A 12,453-nucleotide genomic window follows, 5' to 3' on the forward strand; every position below is an offset into this window, starting at 1 on the left:
TAAGCTGACAGTTAAAAACCAGGAGAGTCACAGTTCTGATGGCAGACTGAACTCCACATTCCGTCCCAGCTTCCATGGTTATGGGTTTCTACCTATGCCAGGAAGTACTGTAACATTTCAATTGCATCAGAAAAAAAGGAACTGAAAAAACATTCCTACATTTAAAGAAACCTCTCTGTGCTGGTGTGTGATCATTTAGAAAAAGCCTTGTCATGTGGAAAGAGAGCTGGAATGAGATATGTTTTGCACCCTTAAAGGCAGTCTGGTCTTGGTGGCGCTGCAGCACTGCACTCAGGTTCTGCGGAAGTGGAGAAGAGCTTGGGGCATGCACTCAAGGCCATTTAGACGCATGCCTGTACTGTCTGCTGACGCATGCCTAATTTGTAGGCTCAGGCATGCACAAAATAAGCACAGGTAGATAGGACTTCTCTCTCAGTGACACTTCCTGGGCATGCACCAGGGGCTGCAAAGACACAGCTGAAGCATCTGTGTTTCACTGAGACCAGGAAAATGTTTTCTACACATTAGTAACTGTTACCATACTTAAATTAGTAAGTTTCTGACCACCACACAGTAAGCACAGGCTGAACATATCAACTGGTTATATAGCATGGGCAGGCAAGATACAATCCATGGGCCAAATCCAGCCAACCAGGCCATTCTATCCAGCCCGTGGGGCCTCTAAAAATTTTAGAAGATTAGTATTTATCTGCCCCTGGCTGCCTGTCAAAGATGACAGGAGACAGGGGCAGTAGGACCCATAGGGAGCCAGAGGCAGAACTAAAGAGCTGCTGCAGCAAGTCTGGCCCTGCCCCACCCCACTCCAACCCCCACCCCCACCCCAAGCCCCATCCAGAAGCCTTTGCCTAGCAGGGGCTGCTGGAGGCTTCTGGCCTGGGACTGTTCCTACCTCCTAGTGCCAAGGGAAATACAGATAAGAAGGAGGGGAGGAGAGGGGAAGGGAGGGGAGGACTGTGGGTGATGGCCCCAAACCTCGGGGCCAGCCGGGCTGGCTCCTGCAGTCCTAGCACTGCTGGTAGGAACCACATGATGCTTGTGCACAGCAGGCAAGGAAATGGCTGCAGCAGGCAGGGGGAAGGTGCAGTGAGCAGGTACGTGGAACACAGTGACAGCTGGATGACAGCATGGGGCCTGTGGGTGCACCAGGGCAGGAGCATGGAGCCTGGGCTGGTAGGGGCTTTATGGAGCTGGGCTGGCTCCCTCCTATCCCTGCTTCAGCAGCGCAGCCCAGGGTCCTGTACTCCTGCTGCCCTGCTCTGGGCCCCACCAGCAGGGGACCCAGTGCACCCACATGGGCCCTGTGCTCCCACTCAGCTGTTGCTGCGCTCTGTGCACCTGTTCACAGCCCCTTCCCTCAGCCTGCTACAGCCATTTCCTCGCATGCCACACTCCGGCATCATGTGGTTCCCAGCTGCAGCACTGGGACATGGTGCTGAAGTGGCGGGGGTGGTGAGAAGTAGCAGGAGAAGGGCAGCAGTGGTAGCGAGTGCGTGCACGGGGCCCATGCCAGGCCAGGAGTGCATGGAGCCCAGGCTTGCAGGAGTGCTGATGGGGGCTCTGCCTGCCACAGGAAGCAGGCTGTGGGCAAACCCTCCCCGCTTCACGAAAGTCACAACCCTCCCCCAGCCACCCTCCTCTCACACTCACAGCCCTCCACAAAACCCATACCCACCTGCACCCCACCTATCTACCCCTCACAAATCCCAAACACAACCACATACATCCCACCCATCCACCCACACACACCCCACCCACAAACCTATGCCCACCCCACCCCCTCATAATATACAAGAGCAAGACTTAAGCTATTTTGCCATCATCTCCATGTACACTACACAAACGCATGCAAATCAGGACAAAAATATTTTTGACGTGAAATTAATGAATGTTGTGGTACGTTTGATTTTTAAAATACAAATTCGTGTTTTTCTGGTCCAGAACTGGCAAAACCCCTTGCTGAAAAGAGTAATTCTGGGGGGAAATGGGAAGGACTTCTGGTGGCAAAGATCAAGGGTTAGGGGGTGGGACTTCCGGTCCCAATATGGCAACCAGGGGGCAGGGCTACCTATGCAGCCCTCGACAGCTTGCCAAAACCCAGTAAGTGGCCCTCTGCCCAAAATAATTCCCTGCCCCTGCATTATAGTCACTTATAGTCTCTCTTCCCCAACTTGCCCGTGGCTTACTAGCATTTCTGAATTTACTAAAACACTGCTAAATCCTGCCTGCACTAAGCAGTATTTAGAAACTTGCTAAAATATGCTAACGCTTTTAAAAAAAAACTTTTTTTCCTAGTCTAGATGAGGCCTATAGGCAAAGTTAAACACTCATAAGCAGTTGAGCCAGATGCTGTACCAGATGAAGAAGCACAAAACTGGAGATCTGATTCCCCCTAATACTGGCCTGTATATGGGCTCTTGCTGTAGTCTTCAATTTAGGAACTACAGAAATTTCCAATATTGTACTGTTTCAGCTCCTGCACCTCCTATTTCACCAAAGGTATAAGCAGCCCCAAGTGACCAACCCATTCCAAAACCTCCAGTTTCCCTAACAAGTCTAAGATATAGTTGTGCTTAATCTATTAAAAAAATTAAAACAGTAAGTATGAGGGCAGCACAAAATAAGCCAAATTTAATGTCTAAATAAACACCAGAGGCTACAGTATGGACTATATTAATCATTTTCATAGTTAAACATCCCACAAAGTATGCAAATCCTTGCCTATAGTTTTGCCAAGAGACTGCTACAAGCAACCACTCAATCCTTTTGCATTCCTATTAAAAAGAATTAACACAGGTAAAGGAAACAAAAAGCTGGAAAATTATGTGCGTGCGTGCGCATGTGTGCATGTACTTTTTTCTCTCTCTTTTGCAGCAGTATTTGAGGTGACACTTTAAAACAACCATTAAAGTAGGAATTTAGAAATATCAAAAATGCCTTAGTTAGAAATCTCCTGTGCCTACTCTCAAGCTATGCAGGAAAATTATTTATAGAGCTGGAAAACAATGTGTTTGATGTTTAAGTTTTAGCCAAAACAGAATAACCCTGCCTGACCCAACCCACTCTGAAGTTCAAGTCCAGATGCTAGAAAATCTTGAGAAAAAATGAAGTCAGATGGTTTTCATGCAGGGACTATGCCCAACCCACAACCAGGTCATATCTCTAAGCTGTTTGAGGACAGAACAGATGTACAGCATTGTCAAAAAGTGATCAAAAGCTATACAATCAATACAGACAGTTCAATATACTCAAACGTATTCATACGTACCTATACTGGAGGTATAATCGGTGGCTCCAAAGATCAACTCTGGTGCCCTGTAGTACCGAGAGCAGATGTAAGAGACATTAGGCTCTCCACGAACCAGCTGTTTTGCACTAAGGAGGAAGCAAAATAGATAACTTTCAGTGATAGTACAGGTAAGCTTTCCATCTTATTTCTGTTTCTCACTCATTTCCAAACTCCAGAATCTTGTGTTCTACCACACAGATGTAAAATACAAACTCTACTTAGTGTTAATCCATCAAACAGCTACCTCATGAGGTCACAGTGGACATGTCAAAGATATTTTGAGTACAATCCAGCAGAAAAACAGGTCCAGAGCCCTCACTGTCAGTAGCGTATACAAAACAAATTTGCTGGGTATAAAGGTTTATTTAGCATAGGACTGTCCAACTTAAGAGCAGCTGTTGGGGGAGAGGCCACATGGGCTCGGAACCCCATTGTGCAAAACCCATCTTGCCAACATGTGGGCAGTGATAACCCACACTCACTGTGGTGTGGGCAGCATAAGCCTCCCCTTCAGCTTTGCCATGCAGGCAGGCAGCAAGCTCACCAGGCTCCTCCTGCTATGCTGCTCTGCCCAGAAACCCCAGCCACCACAGCAGCAGGCCCAATGGGCAGGAGCAGCAGCTGGGCAGGAGCTGTGGGCTTCACAATAACCCCTTGTGGGCCAGATGTGGCCCACATGCCACTAGTCAGATGGCCCTGATTTAGGGACACATTTATACTCCCCAAGAGGAAATATAGCCCCTTCTAATTTAGGCAGAAGGTAAAAGGGAAGGTAGACATGAATCCTTCAAATGTCTCTGTTTTAGTTTTTAAAAGCTCCTTCTCCTCACTAAACAAAACCCAAATACCTCCTTTATTTACTCTCATACCAGAATCCTTCTGCTTCTATATCACTTCAGAAGGCCCGATACACAATAAGAGGGATATGGTGAGAAAGAAAGGTGCTTGGTGAGAGTAGGCACCTGGCTGGGCTCTGCCCTTTTTAGCATTAAGGGTGGAATTCTGTTTATCTGTGTATGCCTAAATGGCAGTTTTCTAGCTGTGTACCAGGGTGTTTTTGGCTCTGCCTCTACATTATGAACACAAAAGTACATGCGCATAAATTGTAATATAATATGAAAGTGCCACATGTTCAGCAACTGATGGCCTAATAAAATGGCAAGCCACACACAAAGATGCTCCATATTTAATGTAGAATATTTTTGTGCCTGGTGTGTACTGCGCCTTAAACTGAATGTGTAGCATTTGCCACAGATCCAGAGCTGCCCTGGGGCCCAGATGGAGACTTGGGGCCTCCCCCAACTTGATCCAAGGCAAGGACATAGCCCTCCCCACACCACCTTCCCCATTCACAGGACTGGGCTAGGGACAAGTCCAGGACAAAGCTATCCCTTCCCAATACCCAGGATCAGGCAGGGGACAGCCCTAGGTTTCATGTTGATCCCAGACATTGCATGATTGGGACCAGAGGAATTTTATGCCCCTTCCCAAACATTGTGCATTACGGCATGCAAGTCTGGCATTGCAGGATGAATGATATTTGGGATGAAACACAAAATTCCTCTCCTCTGAAGTATATGCTCATGCATTTACACATCCATAGGACAGAGTCGCTACCTGTGCATAAGTGCCAAAAGTGCTACTTATGTGGCTAGAAAGTTGCCATGTACATGCACAAAAGGAAACAGAATTCTGCGCTAGCGCTCAGCTTACACAGCACAATGCGTGCTAGAATGGGGTCTCAATCTTCTACAGAACTGCCTCAGCAGGGGCAGCTGTCACCTGGGGAAACCATCCCCACCAAAGCAAACCAAAAGGAATTCAGGAAGGTTCAACTACAACGTGAGAAGATGAACACACCTACTGTATATTATACTTGCTACGTCAGTTTATACAGCTCGGTAAGATTTTAATGGGTAAGGAAGTGAAGTTGCTGTTTGAATACTTGCAAGACAACATTTTAGATTATTTATAACACACATCTGAACCAATTACAAACAGAGATGTTTTGTTTTTCCATGGGAAGTTTTCTATTTGTAAAAAGTTACTGTTTCATAAAATCAATTAGTAACAATTTGCCTCAATCTAATTCTGAAATGGAACTAATAAGTAGTGCAAATGATTCTACAGATAGTGACAGTGAAACTGGAGGTGCCACGATGACCTCAGTGGAACAGAGTTAAACTCTGTTGAAGTAGATGAGTAGGCAACCATGGCATATCATGTAGAGTTCTTTGGGTGTGCATGATGTGTGTGTGAACAGTTTTCAGTGCCTTTGTTTTTTTTTCTTAAATTTAAACAAACAATGTAAGGAAAGTACATGCTATTGTGTACTGTCTTTATATTTTTACAAGTATTCCAATAAAAATAATTTCTTTCCACATAAAGCTTTGAATTGGTTTGACTATAACATTTAAACCACATTAAGTGTATTTAATTCTTTTCCTAATCAAATATTTCAGTTCAAATACCTGTGGCTATTGGGACATACAATTAACGTGGGGGTACTTTTTAGTTTTGTTTACTAAATATAAGTCAAATAAGTCAGATCACACTTGATTTAGAGCATAGGAAATTTTTCCAATTCAAAATTTTCCAGAAAACTCACATCTCTGATAACAAATGAACACAGCTGAACTGTCTCCAGCATTTTTGTGCACAGCACAACCATAGGTCAAACCAAGCAGTAGTAAGACAAACTCATATCCAAAAATGGATCATCTCACATGGTAGTACACCAAACTAGTATTTACCAATGTGGTGTCTCTATAAGCATCCTTACATGGATTAGACCAAACATTTATATTTTGAGATAACGGGGGTTTGAAATGATTTTGTATGTAGAAACTTTATCTCCTGAAAATGGATTTCAGTGCAGTCTGAAACATTAAGTTTTACATTTTACTGAACAGTGAACACATTTGCTCACTCTTGTCATGGATGGCATTCTAGAGTTTTGACTTTTTTGTATTTTCTTTCTCCTGCCAACCTATCCCGCAGTTCTCCCTGTACTGATTGTTTCACGTCTCTTCGAGAAACTTCTTGCTATATGAACACTCCTCACAGTTAATCTTGGGCTAGCATCCACTTCAGGGTTGTCTGTTAGCCCAGAACCAATGTGTTGACTTTACCTGCATGGTTCTAGAGTATATTGCTTTTAAATGACAATTATTGGTTAGTTTTGGGTAGGGGCCAATAAACAGACTGGATAACTTTAATTTTTAAAACAGCATTTCCCTAGATTTGCCTTGACGTTCACTGTTGTTTTCTGCTTTGGAGTTAGAATCACGTATTGTTATCTTTTAAAGAGAAGTTCATGTCTTACGAACTTCTACATGAATAACCTTTTCGGGTTGGATTGTCATCATTAAAAAGCACTGCAGAATCAAGAGCTGGTGACCTGGCACTATGGAAACAAACAAATTTCTTGCTCAACTACACTGACAAGCATCCCATTCCCAGCATTTTTGGGTCTCCTCACCTCCACATTTACTTTATCTAGAATCCTTAAATGTTCCCACTGGCATCAAACAGAACTAAAGATCAGTTAAAAGTTTACATTCAAATTGCTTCTTTGTATTAACTTAACTCTTATGTCAAATTGTAGAGTCATTTGCTTTATTTTAAGTTTCCTGTTCCAAATGCAGAGGATTCTTGAATGCCAAATGTAAAAGGTATGGATCACCTCCTTGCAGGGTGTTTACTTTTCATTCCATCCAGGAAGAGCACACACCAACTGCTGAAACTTCTTCAGCCTGACAAAGGGTTTTTGAACTCGAAAGCTTGCTTAATAACTATTCTCCAACCATTTGAGTTGGTCTAATAAAAGATATCAAATTCACCCAAGAAACCTTGTCTGCCTGGATCACCTTCTGACATTCCAGCGTACTAGTCAACCTACTTTCCTGACAGTCACTTTGGTGACCTCTCACAACATCCTCCAACTTATTTTGGTCATCTAAAGTTCTAGGGCGTTCTCAGGAAAGGACTCCACCAGAAAGGAAGCAGCTTCCTGATCCTGCTTTGATTTTCAGAATTGCTATGTTAAACAATATTGCTTGAGTCAAGAAATGGCTGGTTAGCTTTTTAACTGATACAAGGCACCCAGTGATAGTTCTGCCCCACAGATAAAGAAAACCATGTCCCATGATAGATATGGATTTAGGTATCTACCACAACAATGTTTGATAAACTCCTGTCTTCCTTAGCCTGACAAAGGGTTTTTGAACCCGAAAGCTTGCTTAATAACTATTCTCCAACTATTTGGGTTGGTCTAATAAAAGATATCAAATTCACCCAAGGAACCTTGTATGCCTATGTCTTCTGCTGAGGCATTCAACATTTTATGGGGGCTGGTATACACATGTGCAAATGAGACGGATCCAGAAGTTACTTTATAGCACTATATTATACCAACCATCACCCAGTAATCAAATCTGTCCCTACTTGTTCTTCTCTAGCTTCACTGGTTTTCATATACAAATACAAATGTTTTTCCTATATCTGCACAATTCCCAGTTTTGGGTCTTGTGAAGTCCACTACTTTCTGAAACTTCTTGAAATACTTTTTCCTCTATAAATTATTGATATAATAGGTAAAAAAAAGGAGATTATAAAGTTTTGGAAGATAATTTTAAACACATTTGGAACATGAAAAGACAAATTTACCTTCCAAAGTCACAGAGTTTTAGAACAGCTGTATCAGGGTCCAGCAAGAGGTTCTGTGGTTTTATATCCCGATGGCAGATTCCAAAGGAATGGATATAGGCTAAACTCCGGAACAGCTGATACATGTACAACTGGAACACAAAACAGACACGTTATATAATATGTACAATTTCCTAATCACAAAAACAAGAGGGGGTGGATGGCAGGTGAGATTATCATACTAACAACCCTATAAAGAAAACCACAGCCAATTCTGCAATTCACTGATTTTTTTTAAAAAGTACATAAAATAACAAGACAGAATTTAAAGCAATATGTTCAAGGTGGGCAAGACACAGGAGCTGACCTACATTAATTCCCTCCCACACAACCCCAATGCTTCTATCTGTTAAAGTCAGTTAATTTATTGTGTATTTCTTACTCCTTTAAAAGTAAATCTTTTATGCCTACAGAAAAATTCAATGACAGCAGTTCAGCAATCAGAGCTAACTACAAAGAATGAAAGCAGTCTTAGAAACAACACAGTGCAGAAAAGTACTTCAGTTTTCCAATCCTATCTATCATACGTGGAAAAGGCATCACCACAAACTTGATTAGAACCCAGAGGTTGCTATATGGTGCCAATACCACAAATACCCTAGGCAATTTACTAGAACTGGATGTCTCAGCTGGTTGTTCTGCCTGGGATGCTCTTCCGAACACATCCAGATGGACCAGTGAGCTTCAATGTTTCAAAATAGCCCCAAAGTTTTTGTTTCCCAGTAATGGTGCTAAGTACTGTGGAATAAGCACTGCAGTATCATAGAATTACAGAATCATAGAAAATGACGTTTGGAAGGGACCTCAGGAGGTCATCTAGTCCAGCCCCCCGCTCAAAGCAGGACCATTCCCAACAAGATCATCCCAGCCAAAGTTTTGTCTTCCAGGTCTTAAAAACCTCCAAGGACGGAGATTCTACCACCTCTCTGGGTAACCTGTTCCAGTGTTTTATTACCCTCGTGAGAAAGATTTTCCTAGTATCTACCCTAAACTTCCCTTGTTGCATTTTGAGACTGTTGCTCCTTGTTCTGACATCTGCCACCAATAAGAACAGTCCAGCTCCATCCTCTTTGAACTCTCCTTCTGGTAGTTTAAAGCAACTATTAAATTCCCTTAGTCTTCTATTCTGCAGACTAAATAAGCCCAGTTTCCTCATTCTCTCATCCTGTCATGTGCCCCTGCCCCCGAATCATTTTCATTGCCCTCTGCTGGACTCTCCAATTTGTCCACATCCTTTCTGTAGTGGGGATCCCAAAACTGGAAGCAGTACTCCAGATGTGGCCTCACCACTGCTGAATAGAGGGGAATAATCACTTCCCTTGATCTGCTGGAAACACTCCTACCAATGCAGCCCAGTATGCTGTTAGTGCTTCCTTCGTAACAAGGGCACACTGCTGGCTCATATTTGGTTCCAGAGTGCACTGATGCAGTTGCAGCTGTAGGGTGCAGTGTGAGTGCCAACATGTTTCTGTCAAAAGTCAGCTTACTGAGTAGCAGCACTGGGCCACTGAAAAACCAAGGAAGGGAAGAGACACTATTCCATGTCATAAGCATCCCGCAGTACTTGTGCTGCATTGGGCAGGAACACCCAAAGGAGATGCTATAAGTATCAACCCCATGCAGGCAATTTTTGGAGAAATATTTCATTTGGACACCATTAAACAACCCTGCACGCATCCTTAAGTTTATTATTCATTAGAAATAATGAAGGTATTACAATATTTGCAAACTGAAGTTTCCTTTTCTGTAACCAGCCTCCTTCTGCCTTCCACTGCTTCACTCAGTGATGCCAAAACTGATACAACAGTAATGAATCATATGCACCAAACTGACACCTCTGACTGAGTATGGCAGGAACAAGAGATACTGCTTGTTTCTTCCTACATGTGTGCATCCCAGTGATCGGTGGCAGCTTAAAAATAAAGCAATTCCAGAAAGTTTAAATCAGGAACAGTACTTCACAAAAATCCTCAAAATCTGCATGGATGGAACTTGGCATACTGACTGAAAACATCACTGTAAGGGGAAAAAAAAAAAGTAGAAGGGTGCAGGCAGTGCTGCTGTCAAGGTTCTCTTTGAATTCCACGGCTTTTAAATATTTTTAGTTGCCATTAGCAAACAGAAGAACATTTATACTTGCTGATAAATGTATAAGACTTCTTGATCCAAGATGGAAGCAGCCATTTCTAGGAATGTGCAGAATAAAAAAAGCAGAGGGCTGGTATGGCAGTGGACATTTTTTCAATTTAGCAGTGATCACTCACTGGGCTAGCAATTTGGACATCAAAAAAACTCTGCCAGAAACTGGGCTATTTTATCTTTTTGTTTTCAGGCTTTCTGTGACAAGCCCAATTTTTGGCTCTCAAAACCTAAGGCTGAGAAGGTTTTATATCTTTATCTCCTCCTCCCCAGTGATTCCTTCCTATGCCCATACCCCATTCTCCATCTATAACTATTTATTGTGCGTTGCACAAGCTATTTGCCTGATAAGAGAGAGGGGAAGAGTAAAACCTTCCAAATTTAGCAGTTCATATTAGCAGTGTAATATGGGATTATCCATTAGGGCTAGAACAGCCAGTATTACAAATTTTAGTGAAAGTTGATTTTAAGGCCAAAACAGATGAGAGAGAGAATTGATTTTTAAAGCTGAAATGGAAAATATTTACAGACAAAACAGATGAGAAATGGTCAGTTCAGGAACAGAAACTGATGCGATCCATGGGAAAAATGGACCACATGGAATATCTGAAACCAGTAATTTCAAAAGTAAACCTGAAGAAACTGTCAAATTAAGGAATGAAAATAATGACCAATGAGAGATTTTAGGAATGAAACTGACAAGATATTGTGAATTTCGAGACCAGAACTGCTGAGAGATCAAAAGCATCATCAAAACAGGTAGAACTGGACAAAACTGACAAAGACTTCAGGGCTTAAATAGCTTTAAAATTGTCATTTTGTAAATGAAAACAACAGAGGCTCATCAATTTGGGGGGCTGAAACTGACAAGTTTCTCCAGGGAATTTGGGTAATGAAACCAAAGAGGTTTCAGAGTGAAAAACTGTTAAAAGCTTGTAAAATTCAGAGGCAGAAACTGTTGATATTGTGGGGCAAACCTAGCAAAGTGTCACCAATTTCAGGCTAAAAGTGGGTAAATTTTAAGTTAGAAACTGATGATAGATCATTGATTTCAGGGCACAGACTGATAGGTCATGAAACCTGGGGTAAAACCTGGAAGGGGGGGCCTGTCAATTTCCAGGGTAGATGCTGATGCACTTTGGCAGTGAAACTGAGGAGATTCTTCAATTCTGAGAGAAAAACTGATTACAGTTCTGTATAACTTGGAGGCAAGACTGGGTAGATTTTGGAACAAAAAACTGATAAAGGGTTACCAGTTTCAGGGGCAAAAGGGACAGGAGTTCAGGCAAAGAAACTGACAAAGGCCTGTCAGTTTGGGGGTAAATTTCACCTTCACAAGAGTTCATCAATGTTAAGGACAAACTGACAAGAATTAGTGTCAGGATCCACTGATGGGTCACTAATTTCACAGGGGCAACAATTAATGAGATTTTTAAGGTGGAAACTGAAAAGGGTTGTAAATTTCAGGGCTGAAACTGACAATGGCCTGTCTCTTTCAAGGGCAAAGCTTGTGAGGGGTCATCAATTTCAGCAGTGAAACATGAAATTTCAAGACAGAAACCAAGGAAGGGTCATCAATTTCTAGGGCAACACTGGCAAATAGCTGCCACTTTCAGGGGCAAAACAGATGAGATTGCAGGACAGAAACTGAAAACGCTCATCAATTTCAGAGGTGTCAATGGTAACCTGTCATTAGTTTCAGGGGTGACACTGACAATTTACCAACAACTTCAGTATCAAAATTGGAAAGATTTCAGAGGTAAGACTTATGGTGGTTATCTTTTTAAGGAGCAAAATAGATAAAACTAGTGCATATTCAGTGTAGAAATAAAGGACAGGTCACCAATTCTGGGGGCCAGAACTGAAGCGTTGTCTTATATTACAGGAAGAAACACTGATGAAGAGTTGCACACACAGTGGAGCTGAAACTCAAAGAGGGAATCAGGTCATCTACTGTGTGGGGCCAAAAAATGTCATGGGAAAGAGAGTGGCTTGTTTGGGCACAGAATTTATCTTTCACAGCAGAACTGGATGAAGGGTCAATCAATCTCTCTAGATGTCCATTTGGGAGAGGGGAGGAAGAAGGGGAACAGATCATGCTTAATGGCAGAAATTAATGAATGATGGTCCATTTTGGAAGTGAAACTGATAATGGGTCAGCAATTTTAAGGACCAAAATAACAAGGGGGTTTGATTTTCTGAGTAAAAGTGGTGATAGTCACTAATACTGACCTACAACTGATCAAGTTTTCAGGGCAGAAACAAATGGGGGGTGTTAATTTGACCATAAAAGCTAAAGA

At 42.4% G+C, this 12,453-nt stretch overlaps 1 protein-coding gene across 3 annotated transcripts in view; it reads right to left on the reverse strand.

Annotated features, from left to right (window-relative positions):
• The window catches only part of GSK3B (glycogen synthase kinase 3 beta), a 252,063-nt gene that overhangs the window by 78,360 nt on the left and 161,250 nt on the right, over nt 1-12,453 (reverse strand). For all 3 annotated transcript variants that reach the window (XM_019476256.2, XM_014603981.3, XM_014603982.3), the window contains exons 5-6: nt 7,976-8,106; nt 3,287-3,393 (exon numbers count right to left, since the gene is read on the reverse strand). In XM_019476256.2, the coding sequence (XP_019331801.2) occupies nt 3,287-3,393; nt 7,976-8,106 (238 nt within the window). The remainder of the gene's footprint in view (nt 1-3,286; nt 3,394-7,975; nt 8,107-12,453) is intronic.

This window comes from Alligator mississippiensis, chromosome 1 (genome assembly GCF_030867095.1).
Source record: "Alligator mississippiensis isolate rAllMis1 chromosome 1, rAllMis1, whole genome shotgun sequence".
Lineage (NCBI taxonomy): Eukaryota > Metazoa > Chordata > Crocodylia > Alligatoridae > Alligator > Alligator mississippiensis.